Consider the following 21,269-nt stretch of genomic DNA (forward strand, 5'->3'; position numbering starts at 1 on the left):
AATAACTTTTAGGACCTATCTACTAAGTAGTGAGCAAGTCAAGCAAGCATCCAACCAGACTTTCTTAAAATAGAATAATCCCTGTTGAGGGATGCGACCGCTGTGCATGTTGAACTAGATTGCGAATTCCCTTCACATCCTGTTTGGTCATTCCTCTGGTCTGGAGCTGTGGCTGCCTGTCACAGATACTGTTAGAGGGTTTCCTTCTGGTAAGCTGGCAGTGTTTCACTGAACAAGCTAATCCAGGAAACACTAAAGTCCCAGCTGATCTGGAATCAGGTTGGGCTGCTGGTGTCAGCAGGTCTGGTCTTTAAGATACTGCGGATCTGTTGAGTCGGCTCCAGTGCCGTAAGATCATGAGTAAATATCAGCTTATCACCTGCTGTGCATCTTTGGGTGTAACAGATATACTGGCGTGGGTGTGGACATACTAACATACAGGACAGCAGTAAACTGCTACATATTTATTAACTATGTGAAAGACAAATGGGCTTTAAATGAATGAACTGTAACTTTAAAGGGGACATTTGCAAGACTTTTTTAAGATGTCAAATAAATCGTTGTTGTCCCCAGAATACCTATGTAATGTTCTAGCTCAAAATATAATATAGATAATTTATTATAACATGTTAAAATTGCCACTTTGTTGATTTAAGAAACATGTCGGTGTAAGTTGGTGTTTTGGGGTGTGTCCTTTTAAATGCAAATGAGTTGGTCTCTGCGCTGCGTGGGGGTGCTGTGGTTGGGTGGTGCAGATTGGGGGGCGGTGTTCTCCCCTTCTGGCATCGCGGGGGGAGCCAGATTTCAGGGACCTGTTTTTTCGCATGCTTTCAGAGAGTGATTTACCAAAACTAAGTTACCGAGTTGTTCTTTTTCACATTTTCTATGTTGATAGAAGCACTGGGGACCAAATTATTGCACTTAAACATGGAAAAAGTCAGATTTTCATGATACTGTATGTCGTCTTAAAGAGTTAAGTTATGAGGTTTCTATTGGAGTTAATGAGATTGTCATTTCAGCTCTCACAAAGCTTCACATTGAATACTCAGGTTAATACATACGTCTTTGTTTTTTCATGTTTTTTTCCATAGTAATGTATTTATAACTTTCTCTTCCATTAGTGATTGTGACATCATGGCATCAGGATCTCTAGATGTCACATGCGCTAGTGAAACATCAGAAGCAGCAGAAGAATGTTCAGGTAATGTCCATGTCTTCTCTTCTACTTTTTAAGTGTGTAGAGAGAAAAGTGGTTCTTAAACATTTTGACTATTTTATCAAATGTCAAACTGGGGTCCCCCTCGTGCCCCCCAGAACCACTGCACTAGATGAACCCTTCCAGAGCTCCAATCTCATGCTGCTATACATTAAGCCTCCTTAGATATCACACATTAAAGATTAGGATACTCGCCATACTCACTGAGGACATACAATACTTCAATGATGCAGCTAATACAAAGCCACTGTTTGTATGTCCCGTACGAGCTTGCTTTCTGTTGTCCGACATGCAGCTTTCACTTGGATTCATTGTGGGAAGCAGGAAGTCCCAAACTAGAGTCAGATCCTGCAGATGCCCACTCAATGATGCAGATTACCCAAGGACACTTAGAGAGGGAAGCCAAGCTCCTCATAGGATTGTGGGTCTGTCTAAGTCTATTAGGTTCAAGAGTTGGTCAATGTTTAGAGCGTGTTTGGAGGTACGCCAGTCGGGTAATCTTGCATACGTACTGACGTCACAGGATGCTTCTGTGCTGTTGGTGAATGAGTTACATACACTCACTGTATGATATACATGTATGATGCTCTGTCAGTCCAAATTGTCAGCAGCTGTCACTGGGGCTTTGAGAAAAGGTCCTAATGTGTACCATTTAGGTTCAGATATGTATACACTTGGTGCCAATATGTACCTTTAAGGGTAATAATATGCACTCTTTGGTACCAGTATGTACATCTGAGGTACTAAAATGAACCTTTTAGGTACAAAGGTGTACTTTTTGAAAATGTACCACCCCAATAAAAGCTTGGGACCATTTTATGATATGATTTTATTTTATTTTTACTGTGCTTACCATTAATGTACTGCATGAAATGATCTGAGCTCTATCAGTTAAGTCATAGTAATGTAGTTTTTTTTTTTTTGTTAAAAATATGTAGTAGTAGATGGAGCATGACTAATCCAAGGGGTCATATCTGACTAAATCTGACTACTATTTGAATATCAATTAATATACAGCAGTCATTCATATTTTATTTAGTCTTTCTATGATGTATTAGCATAAACGGTTTCATTGTACGTCCCTGAAGCGAAACCACAGAATAAACTGCAAATGTGAACTTCTCTCCCGGGGCACTGAGCATTTAATGTGGCCACATTTACTCATACTGAGTCTTTGTGCTTGGAAGACAATATTTAACATCCCTTACTGTGTCATGATATAACTGAGCATTGAGTGATTTAAAAGAGGCCACAGGCTCTCTCTGTGTTGTTTACTCCCTTCAGACAGCCGCAGCTGGAGACTGTAGACATTAATAGTACATCTACATCATGTGACTTAACCCATGATGAGAGTGGGAGAGACAGGATGTCAACCAGTAAGTGAACACCAGCGGACAAAGCCTGAAGTCATTATCTTGTGTCCTGAAATTCGAGGTTTCTCGCTCTGTAAGATCTTAAGGGGGACTTTATTAGAGATGGGACGATAAATGCAGATACACACTAATAATGCCTGACCGATAACGATTCTGAATCGCACAGCCGATATTATGTACAGTTTTCTCATGCGCTACGGCTTTTGATCAGTATAAGACCATATCAATCTGAAATCATGAAAATGGGTTTGAAGAACAGCAATAATAATGTATGTTTAAGCCATTTCCTGGAGCTGCGGTTTTTCTTCTGCGGCATAAATTGAGTTTCTGCATGAGAGCGCCCTCTGGCTTTTGGATGTAGCGGCATTTCAACGTAATTCATTGAGAAGTATAGCAAACATCATCGGCCGATTTATCAGGCCATACCTAGACTTTATCATTGTGTTTCCAGTGTCTGAAGTGCATGAGATGCTAGGTTTGAGCTTCCCAGTTTAATGTGGTCTATTTATTTTATGCTTGTTATTCCATTGAGTATTAAGTATTGCAATGTTAGTTAAGACACATGCCCCAGTGTACAGACTATGATTGTGTCAGTGCATGTCAGTGTAATGTGATCTGGCACAGAATCATACAATATTGTTATATTTAAAAATTGCCCCTGCCACAACAAGCAAAGAACTTTGAGAATAGTGCATGTGCCCAAATTAAAGGTCATTATCCCATCATTGTTCACTCGGCATGCTTTATTCAGTAATGAAGACTGACCTTTTATTGTTTGTTTTAACCTTTGTCTTAACCTTTTATAACATTTTGTGTCTAATTATTAAAACTGGTTACACCAAACTCTATTTATGTTTTCAATTGGCGCTTTTCCATTGGATAATATGGTACTGCTCACTTTTGAGTGGTTCCACCGAGTACAATACTTGGTAGGCTTCCTAAAACTTTTTTTAATACCACCTCAGTTGAAGTTCCAAGCGAGCTGTACTGATACTAAAACATGACGTGTAAACACTGCAGATCACTGATTGGTCAGAGAGAATCGTCACCAGTACCAGCATCCTTACACAAGATTGAGTTTTTTTGTGATTGTTGCGAACGAAAATCCTTGATCCTTGTGGCACGTTTCTTAAAAAATGCGATGGAATATGCGGGATATTTATGCAATTTTACGCGATGAAATTGTGGAAACTTGCAAAAACTGTGGTCACGGAATTACGTCACTTCATAATGTCCCCAATGCAACAGGGGACATGGCTGCGCTTGTGTGAAGTAAATGCAACATTTTTGCTAAGATATATGTGACTTTCTGCTAAGAAAATGTGGTGATTATGAAATCATGCAAGCCCCGCATATTTTGCACACAGAAATCTGCAATTTATGCAGAAAAAGTGTGGCGTATTTGAAAAAATGTGGCCCCCCGCATAAATATGCGGACTTTGGCTGATTATGCATTGAACCATGCGATCGCATAACCCTGTTTTTCTGGAGGGACTGATTAGCTTACCCTCGTGCACCATTGAGTAGAGTTCTTCATGGGGGTTCACTTAGATCTGAAATTTGAGGTCCGACCCGAGTTTCACATGTGCCTTGGACACCGGTCGGGTATAATATTAGCGGCATCGGGTCACGGGTAATTTAAAATGATTGTGTTTTTGCCGAACAGACCCGAGATGACGCGAACTTGCATATGTGCGCATCGAGTCCTTTTCCAACCACCTCTCTGTTTGCCAAGAGCACTTGTGACGTAGGCCCTGTCCCAAATAGTGCACTTTATGTGGACTTTTGGTCTCGTGGCCTTAAATTGCACGTACCCGCTTAGTCTACGAGTCCGTAGGGTATCCCACCTGTCATTTTTACGTTTCAGCGAAGCCCGCACTGCAGCAGGCTTCGCGCACTTTACCAACCCAGAAGTCCTTGCGAAAGAGCAATCAGGCCAAGCAGACGATGGAAGGGAGGAGTTCACACTTACGGGCAACTTCTTGACCTATTTCCGGCGTGACGCTCGAGTCTGTCCCAAAATACGACTCCGGTGCACCCATGTGGACTGTAATTTTTGTTGAGACAGACCTGTCAATCAATTTGAAATGCACATTTTAGCGGTTACCTTGGTGTTGTAGCAAAGGAAAATAAATGGGGCAGTGGGCCAAATTGGATGCAAGGCCAATGGGGGTTCATTCTGTGAGACTGGTGCGTGTGGGGATGCAGACTGCACACAAGTTGGTGTCGTTTACATTCGGGTCCAGTGGGTTTAAAACATTTGCTACTGGTGCGGGTTGGACTCGGGTCTAATTTTCTCAGGTTTGTCTCCGGTCGGGTCTTTCTTTTTTTTTTAATTATTTATGCACATTGTGTTCGGGTAAAAAGTGATGTGTGTCATTTCATGTTGGGTACATTTCTTTAGACCTCTACCTGTACGTGGTTCTGAGCCTCATTGTACGAAACAATGGAAAGCTCAATATATGCTGCAAGTCATGTGATTGTCCCATGTTATGATCAAATTGATTAATGGCATTAAAACAACACTGTTCTTGTAGTCTAGTAAAATTACACCATACTATAAAGACCAAAGGCGCTCAATTTAACAGAAAATGTTACTCAACCCGCAATAGGGCTCAATGGTGTGCTTGGCAGTATTGCTGTGTGCGGCAGTATGTGCTGAGATGAATCAATTTTAAACCTCTGTGGACCTATTAACAAATGAGTTTTTAAAACCAAAGTAACACCGTGGATGAATTTTACAGCCATATTCAGCAATACAATCAGGGTTTTATTGGCAACTAAAGACACATTAGTGTTACATAAGCACCCTAGAGGGAATATGAAAGGGTCTATAATCATGACAGAAGTTAGTTAAATAGATATTATAGAAGCACTTTTAGGGAAATGTACAGTCATTTATTATTTAACAAAGACAAGTTAATCACAAACCCATGCTCATTGCCCTTATTGTACTAAAACTGCACCTGCTCTCCTGTCAAATGTGTCTTACCTCGGTCAATGGGACTCCTTAATTTACCCTGTTACAAATGGTCTTTGTGTCTAAGTTACAGCATGATTGTTTAAACATGCTGTTTACAAAAATTCCAAGACTGGAGGTCATCAGATCGAAGAGACACAGCGCTCTGCCAATGAAACTTCTTCTGTTTACATAACTTAACATGGAGTAATTGTATGCATATGTTCTATTGCGTTCCATTTGTAAACCTTATTTTAAATCACGATTCATTCTTAGAAATGCACAATGAAATGAATTACTGTGTTCTTGTCAATCCAGCGAAAAAGAAGTCCAAATTCCAGACGTTCAAGGATTTTTTTGTGAAGAAAAAGAGGAAGGACAGTCCGACCCCGTTGGGAGGGAGCGTTTTAAAAGGCAGTCAATCGATCGATGACATCATCTCTACAGAATCGCCTGTTGTCCAGACTCTTAAAGTTAATGAGTTGGGGTAAGGGAATAAAATAAACATAAATTTGGTTTGTATTGCTACTACTTTTTCCTACACCCTTTATGCTTTGCATAGAGATGACAGTACCAATTTGTGACGCTGCAAACAAATTGTATGTTGATTTGTTTCAGGACTCATTGCTTAATCTAAAACGTACTTAAGTATTTATGTAAATCGTGTATTTACATTTATGCATTTGGAAGATGCTTTAACTTAAAGCATTGCATTAAAAGAGTAGATTTATCTGGACAGAAAAGCCACTGAATACAAGCCTGCACTTTTTGTAAAGCTTGTATTTGTACAGACTCTGACTTTGTACTGTAACAGTCTGAACAATGATTTACTGTATCTTCTCTACAAGAATGTCTGGCATGTTCAGAAATTGTTATGACTAAAGGCTTCTTTTCATTGTGGATAACGTCTGCTGACTTTAAAACAATATATAAGAAAATAATGATTCAGTTAAATTCCTTTATTTCCCATGTTGGACCTTCAAATTGAAGACACAAAGCCATGTCACATGACAGCGTCTTCGTCTCTGATTCGCCTTCATCCGAGGCCCTTAGAGCATCTCAGGACAGCATTCATGGAAAAGTGAAATCTCTACAGGTATTCCAGATAATAAGTACAGAAGTGTGGGAATTATCATGTGACATTGAATAATTACAAAAGAACTGATATAATATGTTACAGTGTAAATCCAGTAGTGATGGACATTGAGTTAAAGTTAGCACAGGGCCTGACATTCACTGTTGACATTCAGCCACCAGATGACAATAAAGATTGTAAACTTTATTAAACTGTATTGTATACAGCGCTTAACAAATTTATTAGACCACCATCCAATGTTAGGTTTGTGGCACAGCTGCCCGAAACTAACAGTATTGGTGATGACTGTTAGTTTCTGTAATGGTTAATCCAGCAGTATGTGTGAGCTCTTTAGTCACATGAGTATTTCTGATAATAAAATATAGTTATTGTTCTTATCCATAAATTTTACTGTTTTAAAGTAAGGCAAAAAATAGGAAAGTGTTCAGATGCCCAATTACAGTTATTTTTTGCAGACCTTAAAGGGACATTCCACTTTTTATGAAAATAAGATAATTTTCCACCTTCCCTAGAGTTAAACGTTTGATTTTTACCGTTTTGGAATCCAGTCAGCCAATCTCTGGGTCTGGTGGTACCACTTTTAGCATAGCTTAGCATAATCCACTGAATCCGACTAGGCCACTAGCATCACACACAAAAAAATCACCAAAGAGTTTCAATATTTTTCCTATTTCAAACTTGACTCTTCTGTAGTTAATGTAGGAAAATAAAATTCTTATTATTTTACACTGTACATTATGAATGTAGATGAATGAACTGTTATGGTTGTCTCTACAGCAGCAGCTGGAGCAAACGATTCGTCTGGGTTCTCCTCCAGCGCTCATCTACGGGAGGAAAGCTGAGGATACAGGAGCTTTCTCTGATGATGATGGTCTTCCCTGCAGTCCTCCAGAATACTCCAGCCTACACACTGTGCTGGCCTCAACTCCTCATACGGTACTGTTATCTATCCAAACTAAAGTTACCAGATGCACAAACCGCTAAAAAGTACAAACTGTATAGTGTAGAATGAAATGATTAGGGATTTTGTTAAAAAAAACTCTTTAGTATTCTTCAGTATTGGTATTCTTTAGAAGAATATGCAGAGATTTAGGTGCTATTCGATAAGCGATTACGACTTATCACTAACCGTGGGTTCAAACCAGCCACGTTTGAGATGTCAAATTTGCGCCTACTGCGTGTAGTTTGCAGCTTGAACATTTTAAGTTTACTCACTTCATTTGCGAGTGAAATTCTAGTCATTGAGACATTCACGCGGAAATTTGCGTCATGGGAGATTGGTTAACACGGCGCATTTTTCCGCCAAAGTTCGAATTTTTCAACTTGCGCGTCTGCCGCGGCAACGCTCAATTCAAAACATTTGCGCAAACTAGACGTGCGAATGAGGCGGAATCGCGTCTACTGCGCCATGCTAAATGCCTCATTCGCGCCACGAGACCTCCAGACGCGCGTCAACGCTTCTTCACATTGACTTAACGCTTGACGCTTCTACCACGGCTGGTCTGAACGCAGCGTAATAATACAAAAAGGAAAAGGTTTCTTCGTAACACAGTGGTATTGCATGGAAATTATTTTTATATTTAGGGTGACTGATAACGTTTTGTTTATTGGAGAGTTTATTCTTTTAATAAAATAATAAAAGGGAAGCAATATTTTTATAAACATTTAAACAGGAAATGATTGTAAAATGCTTTTCTATTATTGCAGACGTCACATTTGACCCAAAGGGGCAGTTGTTTGAGCATGGAGACATCTGACAGCGATGATGATCAGGTGACTTTTGCAAACACATGAATCTTTTAACTCTATTACACATTCCACATATCAGCCTTGAATAGTCTATGACAAGCTTGTGTAACATTTCCTATTGAAAAGCATAATCACATGCACCGAGTGGTGTTGAACAAAAAACATTATAACTAAATCCAGTTGCTTTGTAAGAATTCGGTAATACAAATAAACACACTAAAATATTTGTAGGCTATACATTTTTATCACTATGTGCTTTGCTTGTAGACATAAACACCACTACACTTCTAAAGGATTATAAGTAATCATGAGAGAAATACTTGTTGTATGAGTCTATAGTTAATTTTTGGGGTTAAATTCTGCATAGTCCACCTTTTAATGTTAAAAACTTTCTTTGTGGTTATGCTGATAGGACAGTTGTACTGAACTCAAAAATCCAAAAATCACCTTGACAGTTAACAGTAGTATGTTAAAATGAACAAAGTGCCGCAGGGATGATGTATTTTTGTAGGCCATCCCAGAAGTTAAGCATCATTCACATTAGCGTCAACTAGCAGTGCAGAGCGACACGATCTCATTGATTTCAATGAAAGATCGGTGACACGACCAACAGTGACCGTTGGCGACTTGATGGCCGTGTCTAGTCACGCTGGATGTTGAGAAAAGTTTAACTTTATGCATATGATAAGCAACTTTCTGCAGCAACTACTACGTCATCTGTCTCTCGTCAGTTACTGGAGTGGATCTTATTCATTTGTTTATGACAACCAGATTTAGACACGCCCCCTTACAACCTCTTTGAAAGAGAAAAGCGACACACAGCGCCAGTCGCTTATAATGTCAATGTACCTTTAGCAGGACACGCAAGGGTCCCTAGTACAGTGCACGTGACGCTATATTCATCATCAGAAGAGTGTACGTGCACCGCCAGATTTTTGAAACCCAGTGTAGTTCGCTCACAGGATAATATAATATGTAGCCAAGAAGATGCATTGCATTTCGTCACAATGCGCATGTGTGGAACGCCTGTGTATACGTACACGTCAAATAAACTATAATTTGCAAGGTTGTGCATCAGGCCGGGCACGTACATTTGCGTACACGTAAAAAACAGACTATACTTCAGGATAAGGCTGCAAGCGAACTATACCACGGCCAATCGACTTCAACGGCATCATCACCAAGCTTCCGAGAGCTCTTTCAAACTTTATTAAACACATTTAAAAACAAGTCCCCTGATAAGGAAATACTCTTTGAATGATTCTTGGTTGGAAATTGTGCCAGTGTTGTGTTGTTTTTGAGATCTTCAAGCGTGATTCTTCAAAGTATAGATGAAAATCGACGCGGAACATATGCCGTCGCGGCATACGCCGTAGGACCTACGCACAACTATAACAAGCTCTTAATTTAGCAACCACCCTTTTAGAGACACTTTAAAGCCTTAAAAACTCACAAATGGGTGTGTTTTAGATCTTATTTAAAAAGTTAAACCAAAGCCCCATTAAAAAAAAAACATTGACTTCGGGATGATGCTAACTTGCTTACACTTTTTGCCTACAAAAATACATAATTTCTGCGGCATCCTATTGCAGAAATTAAAGCAAGTTCTTACATTTAGTCTGGCTTCAAATACTATCTGGATCTACTGTGGCTCATCCGAGTAACAAGTATTTAAACTCTTGTGTGGTCTTAACATGTTTGGAGTGTGCCCATAAAGTCAGACAGAATGACCTTATGTGGTGTTGTGTTGCTTTAGCTTGTAAGTGACACATAATAAAGAACTGACAGCTTAAAGTTTGGGTTATCAGTGGTATTTTACAACAACCGAATAAGGATTATGCCAGCCACAGGCAGATAAAACCAAACATGCTTGTTTCAAGCACAAACGTGAGAGAGTCACTGCCTGCCTGTATCCACGTTTCATTTGAATTTCAAATTAGAAAGCAGGATTTTCTCTGTTCGTGTACATGTGCTTATAGAAGAGACGCTTTTACGATTCTGTATACACACCCTTATCTCACGCACAACATAAGCACCTACCCAAAACAGCTCCAAAACAAACTCCTAAAGCCACTGAAAAACATACACTCGTTTTGCTGCCAGGTCTTTCGATGGCTGAGATGTGTTTGTTATGCAACGCATTGAGCTGAGCCTCGGGCTGTAGTGAGCTTAGAAATTGGATTTTGGTGAGAAATGTTACATCGTTTGATATTCTATCTAAAGGGAAAATAATTTGCAACATTTTTTCTTTGTCGGTTACGATATTAGATGTGCCATCAGAAAATACAATTGAAAGGTGCAATGTGGGACTTTTAAATATAATAAAAGTCGACGTCATGTTTCTACGGTAGCCCTAAACAGCTCTACAGGGCACGTTTGTCACTACATTGTGCAATTCAGTCTCACCACTAAATGCTGCTAAAAGTCCCACATTGCAACTTTAAGTATTAAGACGTATATGATTAACAGATATTGCTCCTTTAAAAGGATAGATGTCATAATAATTTAATAACATTGATGTTGTTTGAAACCTGTACAGATTTTGCTTTCATGAAACACAAAAGGAGATGCAAAAAATGACTTTCTTACTTAGTATTTTTGTCTTGTTTTCAGTAGAAATATCTAAATATTATCAAATCAAGATGTATTTTCTTGATGAGCAAATGACCTAAGAAAATAAGTCTAGTTTTTAGACAAAACATATACAAGTTAAATTAATTTGTGCTTAAAACAAGCAAAAAAATGGAATTACATTTTTTCTTAAATTAACTTAATTTAAAAAAATTCAGCAAAAAATGTCTTAGTAAGAAAGTCATTTTTTGCAATGTAGGCAGTGACTGACAGCATCAGTCGCCATTCGTTTTTATTTGATAGACAAACTTTATGATGAAAGGGAACCCTAAATATAATTTTACTGAACTACCTAAAATATGTCAATTTATATGCTTTTATGTACACTGTCAGATGGTCAGAAATGGTCCGTAGCTGTCCCTTGGACAGTACCCTTTAAAAAGTACACCTTTGTACCTAAAGACTTCATATAAGTACCTCAAAGGTAAATAGTGGTACCAAAATTATACATATCTGTACCGAAATGGTACACATTAGGACCTTTTTGAAGGGCATTGCCCCAGTGACAACTAGGGAGCATTTTTGACATTTTTTCTGACATTATATAAGACACATAAATGGCCAGTTTGGGAACCCCTAGTATAGACATAAAACATTAAACAACTTTTTAAAATCTCTCATCTTCTGTTTCACAAAAGAAGGAAAGTGATACAGGTTTGAAACGACACGAGGGTTTATAAATAACAACAGGATTTTCATTTTGGGTTGAACTGACCCTTTAACAATTCATCTTATGCAAAGATCATTTAAATGACTTCACCTGTAACCCACACTCAACTGTACAGAGGTCAGACCTCACATGTGATGTGCACCACCTGCCACAGCTGTGTTTGTTGTGTTTCAGCAGATATGTGTACCTGTGATTTGCTGTGACAAAATCTCTGTATTGAAGTACCAAAAGCCCACAGAAATGTTTTTTGACTCTAGGGGATGTACAGTTCAGTATGAACCAATGAGGTTATGAGTAAAGCAGTGTGGTCTGCATGCATTCCAGTGGTTCACACCAGCAGCCTGTCTGTCTGCTGGAAATAAGATATTACAGCAATCTGGATCAAATCGCCTGCCAAGACTGGATACACATCGTCTCATGTATAGCTCAATCACATGGATTTGTTACTTGCATCAAAGAAAGGTCAATAAACGTTTTTTTCATGTGCAATTTAAGTAATGTTTTAAAGGATTGGAGAGAAGCTGAATTGTAACCCTGTCTATGAAATCCAGGATAAAGTTTCATAACTTAATGATGAGATGAGGAGCATCCACGTTTGGTTTTAATAACTGATTTTGCATTGATTTCAATCTTTGACATGACCTTACAAATGTGCTTAAAAGGTTCACAGCGATGCCATTAAAGAACCTTTTTTGGTTGCTCAAAGAAACATTTAGTCAAAGGTTTTTTAAAGAAGCATTTCTTTCATACATTTTTATAATCTGAAGAACCTTTTTTGACCTTAAAGAACCTTTTCTGAAACAGAAAGGTGTTTTGAAGAACCACATAAAAGGTTCTTCTATGGCATCGTGAAGCACCTTTATTTTTAAGAGTGTACTCAGTCAATATTAAAGATATCAAGATTATAATTGTACATAAATCATCATACATAATATTAGGGGTGTCACGATTCTCCAAATCCTCGATTCGATTACATTTTCGATTCTGATCTCACGATTCAATTCGATTCTCGATTTTTAAATTATTTTTTTTTTAAAGAAAAAAATTATATGCCTTTATTATTATTATTATTATAGTTACACATTAACATGCACATTGCGTGCTTTTCCTCGCATGGGGGTTTGTGGGCTTTACTTTACGCGAGAGAGCTTGTAGAGAGAGAATTCCTTCTTGCACGCAGATAGACTTAATGCGCGCGTCTTGGACTCCTATTATCTGAAATAAAACCGGTGCGTCATAAGCAGCTGCGCTTCTCTCTGTCTCACGTGCACGCGCTCTCGCATCTGTCCAAAGTCTAAACATAAACTAAAGTAATAATCCTTACGTATTTGTTCAGTTTTATGCGTTTCATGCGAGCTGAGGCAAATTATACCTGTTGTTTAAAATATAACCCGCTGCATCTTTGCGGCTCTCTCGTGCACCTGCAGAGCTGCGCTCTGTCCGAAGGCAGATCACTAGGTAGTAATCCTGTTTATGATATGCATTTCAAGGAGTTGTAGCAATACATCCCTCGTGTTTAAAATATAAATCGCGTTCCGCTGGATGGATGTTTTTAAAGGCACTTCTGAGAGTTTATTTTCCCCCGCTTGGCAAGCCGACCGGACGTGACATGGGGGCGTGGCAGCATCGACGATCACATTTTTTAATTCGAAGTTCAAGGTTGTGACTTAATTTCGATCGATTTCGATTTAAAATCGAAATCGTGACACCCTTACATAATATAAAAAATTATGTAGAAAACAGTACACTGAATAACACAAGGACATGCAGGGTCTGACACTGTTAAAAAATATTTGTTATTTCAATTTAAAAAAGTAAGTTAAAGAAATCGGGTGTTTTTATTGTTTTATACTGTAGTCTGATGTGGTTTTTACATTCAAAAAAATCTAACGCAATAAGTAATAGGCTATTTTGTAATAGGCTGGCTCGAGAAACGCACTGTTTAAAGAGCTGGGCCGCATTGAAGACTACATGGAAGTGAACGCCCACTGCTATGGTTTGATAACAGTTTTCGTAGTAAACTAGCTTTCAACCCCGTAGTAAACTAGATTTTCTTCATTACATATGGGAAATTGTTTTAAAAACTTCTGGTGTGGAAAAATGGCAGCCGAAGGGATTAACCCATGTAAGACCTGATACACATAAATGATGACAATGCCTATGGGTGAAGTAGCAAACAACAAATCTTCAAACTCGACAGGGCTAGAAATTACCTTTTAAACAACACTGTAATTGTGCATCAGAATCTAAATCGCTTGACTGTGTTTTAAAACCATGACTGGCTTGACCACAGACACAAAAATATCAAGGATGCTCCATTGTGGATGTTACACACGATCAGGTCATATCAAGCGATCTCTAATAAAGCAATAGCACAAAAAAAATTACCCACATGAAATTGCTGCGCCATATATTGATGGAACAGCATTGCTTTTTAATTCCACAACCAGTCACTGAACAATATTTTGCAGTCTTCAATGACATTTTTGTTGCTTGGACGCTATCCAGTTTGCGTGAACCAGTGGGCGGGGCTACCGAAGTAGACGTTAAGTGGAGGTGGTGTTTAAATATCGACTACTACGTCATAACTAGGTACATTCCAGAACCAGGCGTTATAGGCTTGGTGCCAATAACAGTTAATATTTTAGTAACAAGGATGTTTTCAGTTCTGAAACTTGCAGGATGTTCGTTTAAGTATATAACAAAAGCTCAAGGTAAAATTTGTTCCTTGATTCACAGCTACTTTAATTTTGAAAATATTAGTTAACTCAAAAAAGTAAAAAATAATTGTCAACTAATATTGTAAGTTGAATTAACATTTAAAGGCAACCAGGTAACTTAACTCGTTCCCCGCCATTGACGAGTTTTTTCGTATTATCCACCAGGTTACCCTATAAAACACGGAGGCAGACCCTTAGGGCAAACAGTAAGAACTTTGTGTATGTTTTGAGGATTGCTGTTAATCTGATTTCTTAAAAATGCAATTATCTCAACTTTTTGCTGGAAATGTTGTGTTTTTGAGGAAACCTACCCATAGTACATTTTTTAAGTTGAACCAACTTTTTTACAGTGCATTGCTTTGAACACAAGTGTGGTTGTTGGAGTACTTCAGAAGTTGTTTTCGGTTGGCTTTCAAAATGGAGATTTGGCACCAAATCTTCAAAGGACATGGGTGTTTATACTCTAGCAATGATGATTGTGAGTTTGCCAACAGTAACCAAGTGTTTTTTCAGCCGTCAGGGTTTTTGTTTGTCTTTGGTTTTGAAAGGAAATAGCTGAGGACAATCATCATAATTGGTCATGATGCGTCAGTTGTGGTTTTGGTGGTTCAGTATCTGTTTTATTGAGCTGGACAATATTCGGGTTTGGTGCCGTGTGCATTGGTGACTTGAAATATAAACTGGCAGTCTTGTTGTGCTGGTGGTTAAGAGATGGAAGGAAATCATGCATTCAATTCAACCATCTATTTAGAATTGTATGCCACATTTGTGGGTTTGGGAATGGAAATGGTTTGGATTATTTTAGCATTATTATTATTATTATTTTATATTTAATACATCATTTTTATGAAATTACCCAGTACTCAGTTGACCTGATCATGGAATGTAATTACTGTATGATTATATGCCTACTTAAATCTCTTGTCCTCTCCGATCATATATAGATGTCATATGACAGCTCTTCCAGACCCAGCACCCCTCAGGCTCCCGTCCCAGCAGACTTCAGTTTACCAGCCAGCTCCGACGGCTGTTTAGACAGCACGGCTGCCCGTCACCGCATCGCAGTCAAAGCCAAAGCCTGCACCAGGAGAAAGCCAGTCAGCGTAAGATCTTTCACATTAACTATTCATACTCTTCTTTAATTATCTATGGAGCCTCATCATACCAAACCAAAGAAGATTTTTTTTGGTGTATTTTATTCTTGTTAAATGTTTCAAATTTTTGTTCACGTTTAGCGGCACATGTTGGAAAACAAGAGACGAGACCCGAGAGAAAAACTGCTGCTTAGAGAGACGGAGGACAAACTACGGATAGTTACAATCATCGTAGAAGAGGAAAGTGAATGTACGTGTCACATGCTTTAATATTTAACTATTATATAGGGATGCACCGATAGGATTTTTTGGGGCCGATACCGATTTAAACAGACAACTCCTGGCCGATGCCGATTCCGATATTAAACACTTGTATACAATACTCTACAGTTGGTCTATTAGTAGCTAGTTTTTTTTTTTTTTTGCATCAAATTATTTTTACTGAACATGGATTGGATCTAATTAACATTCAACTGACCAACATAATAAGAGAGGCACAAATTAAGCTAAAACAAATATAATAAGACAACATGACAACGTTCAAAGGTGGTTTTTGCTATTCAGCATTTCTACAACATTAACTCATTTTTTACATATAATGGATTTCTTTAATAAACATAAATAATGGCAGTGCTATTGCTTTAAACAGAGTATAAATATTGCTACTTCCAAAAAGTTGGACAACTCTTCCCCCACTAAAGTGCAGTCTGTTTCTTTTATTGTCCAAGACATTTGAGCCAGCTCAACGAAGGTTTTCTGTCAGTGCTTAAGTATAGTGCACACCAGAACATTAAATCATTTTAATTGAATTGAATTGTACTGCTGTACTGTATATACCCTGGTCATGTCATTCCAAGTCACTTCCCTAATGAAAATTAACCATAATTTTATTATAGTAACAGTGTATTAACCATTTTTTGACACATTAAAAGCAGGGTGCATGATCTCTAAAGCCAGTGTTGACATTTAAAATTACCTAAACAAACACGCCCCTACCCCAATAGAATCTGGACCCTCATTTGATAGACCCGCCGCGCACATACGCAACCCAGGCAAGGATGTCGGTTAGTAGACACGCCCCTTACTGCTTATTTGCTACAAGCGTGTTTTGGTACTCGTCCCGACTCCCATTTTTCAAGGTGTTTTTCAGAAATGATGCACCCCAACTTTAATATAGCCATGATGTTACGATAGATGGTTGTGATTGCCATGGTTTATAAATATACAGGGTTCCCACGGGTCCTTGAAATCCTTGAAAGTTTGTGAATCTGGGGGAAATAATTCAAGGTCCTGGCAAGTTGTTGAAAATATACAGTTTTCTGGAAAAAATCCATATTATTCCCTGTGTAGTGTAGGATAATATCATAAAAATTCTAGACTTTTTAAGCACACGTGCTAAACTGTTCGCATTAAATGCTTATATCTTCTTTCTGTATGCGAATGTTGATTCATACCAAAATGCTTTTTTGCATAGTTGTGTTTGACACATTAAAACGTCTTGGGTTACGTATGTAACTGTTGTTCCCTGAGAAGGGAACGAGGCGCTGCGTCTCCCTTGCCATACTTACTGCGTCCTTGTAATGCCATCTTTAACAATATTTCAGATAGCGATACCGCGTCACCCTGTCTTTATTATTAAGCCTCACCATTGGTTGTCACCACAGTGACGCAGCGCGAGTTCCCTCGAAAGGGAACTGTAACAATGTATCTTAAAAGGTAACACGATGTAATCTTGCTCTCACTTAAAATGTGTCCCCACATTAAGTTCTTGAATTTGAGGGTATTGGACCTGGAAAGTCGTTGAAAGGTCCTTGAATTTGAAGTTAACTAAGGTGTGGGAAACCCTGTTGGTTGGATTACATGACCATGCTCCTCCCGAACTTAGTTAAATAAGCTTCATATAGATTTATGTATGGGTAATTTTTGATATAATGGCATATTATATAACTATATACATTTGTTTGGTCTAGATTTACCCATGATTCCTGATTCACACAACAAGACCCGGGAGTCAAAGACATCCTCCTTTACTTCTGATCGTGAAGACTTGCCTGACTCCGCCCAGTGTCAAAAAACGCCTCCAAAATCCTCAGCTGGAGACGTCTCTGAAGAAGGGGAACGTGTTTCTGATGAGGATCAGCCTGAGGTCTCGGCCTGGGAGAGTCCAGTGACACTTCAGCTACAGACTGATGACTTCCTGCTGGACACAGGATGTGAGGTCATTCCTAAGGATCAGGGGTCATTGCTGGAGGAAGTCTTGAGCTCCCTGAAGAGTCCTCTTGTATCAGGACTTGCACTGGAGAATGATATCATGATTCCTCAGAATGAGGTACACCACATTTAGTCTCATATGTTAGTGGCTATGATTCAGTGGACATCCAAAAACATCCCAATAACTATTCACAGCCCAAATACCAATAAACGTACGTAGTGATGCATCCTTGTTTTGGTGTATAACTTCTGCTTTTTTTGTAGGTAGCAGAAGTGAAAACTGAGAGTGTGGACGCTCGACTCCAAGAGAAAGCCAACAGAGATCTCTCCTCTCTGGTTCCTCTCTCTGATTCGCTGTCATTTTCAGTAGAGATTGCAGAAGAGACTTCAGAAGAAGAGTCATTAGAAGTGCCTAGAAAAGAGACTAAAGCCAATGTGAATATTAGTGCGAATGCCAAAGAAGATGCAGCAAAGACTGAGTTGAAAGAAAAGACGGAAGATTTTGCCGTGAATGTGAAGGATTATGTTGAAGTTATTAATGAGGACAAATTGGAAAGTAAAACCAAAGTTGATGCAGATAAGAAGATCAGTGACCTGACAGTGGTGGAACCGGAGAAGAAAGATGTTGGAGAACCTCGAGACGTTCAAAGACGGTCAACTCCTGAACCAAATGATATTGAAAACATTACTTTGACATCTCAGACAGTCAGAGCCAACGTCTTAAACTCAGAGCGGCCGGTTGAGGTAATTTCCTCTACAGCGACTCACAAGCAAGACAGTCCAATCCTCCATTCTCCACTTTCCAATACGTCAGTGTATCTTCTGGAGAAGGAAGAGGAACCCGGTAAGCGCCGTGTGTCTGGTGGGCTTCAGGAAGTAAACCTCGATGTTTTATCTGAACAGAAGGAAGTTCTCGAGTCAGAGCAGACCGCCGGCGATGAGGTTCGACCTCGGTTCACCATAGCCCCTGCCTGGCAACGGTCTTTGACTACTGGGGTTGTCAGAGAGCAGCTCCAGATGATCTCACCAGGGGTTTCAGAGACTGAAGGGACTAAAGCGTCCGATGAATCTCCCCAAACAAATGAGTCTTTCACACCGCCAAAAGAGGAACGTTCCAAACCGGCCCGAACTCACAGTACACCGTCGTTTCCCGTAAGAAAAGAGAAATCCCATGTTCAGGAAGAGTCTACCTCAGGGAACCGTTTTGGAGTGAGGTTGAGAAAGACCGCTGTATTGCATCGATATGGTTTAGATGGAGAATCGACTCGGACCTCTTCGCAAAAAGGCCAGGAAGAGTCAGAGATACTAGAGAGTCCGGAGACCCCAGACATTGACCAACACAGAAGGAAGACGGTGGTGCCTATGAAGTCTGATTTGATAGTTGATGCAGTGATGTCTAGCAGGAAACTCTCAGGTAATTCAAGTCTTTAAAAAGCTAATTTCGGTTTTCCGGTTCGATCTTTACTTTTGACTGCAACATCAATAAAAGACACAAACAGTATTTCATGTTTAATGGCGTTTGCAATCTATTTGTCTTTTGTAATATTTCATTGCAGAGTGAAATTAAAAATACAGAAAGAATATTGGATACAATGTAGTAGAAATAATGTAGTCTTGAAAAGTGGGATTAAATGTTACCCATGGACCACAAAACAGTTGGGTATATTCGTAGCAATAGCCGAAAATACATTGTATGGGTTGAAATTACGAAACGAAATCCAGCGTTAAACAAACACACACACACAACTACACTGCTACCCCAGATAAAAACTATACCCATTGTTTTCATAATGTTGGGTTTATTGGGAAGCTAAACAAGCATAAAAACAACAGCACACTTCTCTGGTGACATTGATTTCGTGTCAGCTCTTGATTGGTGTGTGTGTTCGCTATTTTGGTTTAAGTGCCTATATAAGGACTTCCACTGTACTTCCTGTAGTGAAATTGCCCATAAAAGAAAGATTGTTACGAATGAATCTTTCATGTTTGAAAAAAAACGTTCTGAATCCTAACGTAGTGCATTCGGGAATCCAACTCTTTAACTGTGTTAGTAAGTCAGAATGCATGAAATAGATTTAGACCCCCCCCCCCCCCAAGTAAAGATCATGTTACATGAAGATATGTTGTAAATTTCCTACCATGGTTAAAGTTTATATAAAAAATTGCCTTAAAGTGTATTCGAACCCGTCTCGCCCGTGTCGTAGGTCCACGACGCTACCACGGCGCCATAGCATCACGTGATATAAGTCTCTCTCTACACTCTCCAAGTAGACTCCAGTAAAATTCACGTAAAAAAACAGTGTTTGGGCGCCAGACAGGACTTAAGTTACATATGCAAGCAATATAACATTACTTACTAGTAAAGCCTCCTCCTTTAGTTCATGCCAGTGAGTGAACGCTGGCCCAATATAATTGATCCCTGTCACTCTCCCCTTTTCTCTTTCTGGTCTCCGCTGACAAACCCTTGGTTTTTTTTTTCTTAAATAGTTGCGATCTCATGTCCGAATTTGAGGAAGTGGAGGAAGTGACGAATGCCGTAAAGCAGATTTTTTTTGTTTTTTTTTTGTGCTAGGGTTACTACCTGAAACCCCAAGTTTAAAAGTAAAAGCAATACAGACCCCGTCAGGCTATGGGGGTCATTCAACCTATTTTAAGTCGATGTACCGTCACAAGGGTCTTGAAAATATATTATGAAGGTTGAAAAACTACAAAGTGTCACTTTAAAGGTGATCTTATCTCAATATTTAGATTTTTTTGCACTCTAAAATTCCAGATCTTCAAATAGTTGTATCTCAGCCAAATATTGTCCTATCCTAACAAACCATATATCAATGGAAAGCTTATGTATTCAGCTATTGATGTATACAATTTACCCTTATTACATCACACATAGATGTTTCATATTTTTCTTCCTTGGATGGCCTTGGTTGTTAGCAGAAATAAAAGTGTTTTTGTTGAAGTTATACCATGAATTGTACTGTAAACTGTAGTTACATTTTACTAATAAAGTAAACAGGGGATTCTTTTTTTTGTAAAGCTCCAGCGTATGAAACATCTTGATTTACATTTCATGTCATCTGCAGATCCGGTGAGTCGAGTATCTGTTGGTGACACAGAGTCTCCAAGCTGGATCTCTATGGCGAGGCAGAAGCAGAGGAACTTTATTGACAACTCTCCAGAGACCTCTCCGGAGAAACATAACTCACAGGTTTGTGTCATGTTGAAAACTTTCTCATAGGAAAATGTCATCTGTGCATGTTGAAACTTTGTAAAATACAGTCTCCTGTGAAGTTTCAATCAAGTGAAATAAGCTTATAGACAATATAAATATGTTTTGGTACTGTTTTTTCTAATTCGAGTTTGAGAAAATGTACATTGGTATATACTTTAAAATGTCATGTACATACATTTTGTGTCCATCTCTCAAATGTCCTTTGTTTTTCCAAATCTTGTCGTCTTGTTGTCAGGAGGATCTTAAACGGCCAGATTCTCTGCCCAGCTTACCAAATTCAGTCACCCAAGAGCAACTTGCACAGCCATGTATAAAAGG

At 38.9% G+C, this 21,269-nt stretch overlaps 1 protein-coding gene across 5 annotated transcripts in view; it reads left to right on the forward strand.

The window, feature by feature from the left end:
* LOC129422848 (uncharacterized) overlaps window positions 1-21,269 on the forward strand; it is a 43,775-nt gene that overhangs the window by 21,185 nt on the left and 1,321 nt on the right. For all 5 annotated transcript variants that reach the window (XM_073854098.1, XM_073854101.1, XM_055178997.2 and 2 more), the window contains 11 exons: window positions 1,122-1,201; window positions 5,867-6,035; window positions 6,539-6,644; window positions 7,422-7,580; window positions 8,352-8,417; window positions 15,359-15,517; window positions 15,650-15,758; window positions 17,479-17,837; window positions 17,984-19,133; window positions 20,803-20,927; window positions 21,187-21,268. In XM_073854098.1, the coding sequence (XP_073710199.1) occupies window positions 1,122-1,201; window positions 5,867-6,035; window positions 6,539-6,644; window positions 7,422-7,580; window positions 8,352-8,417; window positions 15,359-15,517; window positions 15,650-15,758; window positions 17,479-17,837; window positions 17,984-19,133; window positions 20,803-20,927; window positions 21,187-21,268 (2,564 nt within the window). The remainder of the gene's footprint in view (window positions 1-1,121; window positions 1,202-5,866; window positions 6,036-6,538; window positions 6,645-7,421; window positions 7,581-8,351; window positions 8,418-15,358; window positions 15,518-15,649; window positions 15,759-17,478; window positions 17,838-17,983; window positions 19,134-20,802; window positions 20,928-21,186; window position 21,269) is intronic.

The sequence above is a fragment of the Misgurnus anguillicaudatus genome, chromosome 16 (genome assembly GCF_027580225.2).
Source record: "Misgurnus anguillicaudatus chromosome 16, ASM2758022v2, whole genome shotgun sequence".
In the NCBI taxonomy this organism is placed as follows: domain Eukaryota; kingdom Metazoa; phylum Chordata; class Actinopteri; order Cypriniformes; family Cobitidae; genus Misgurnus; species Misgurnus anguillicaudatus.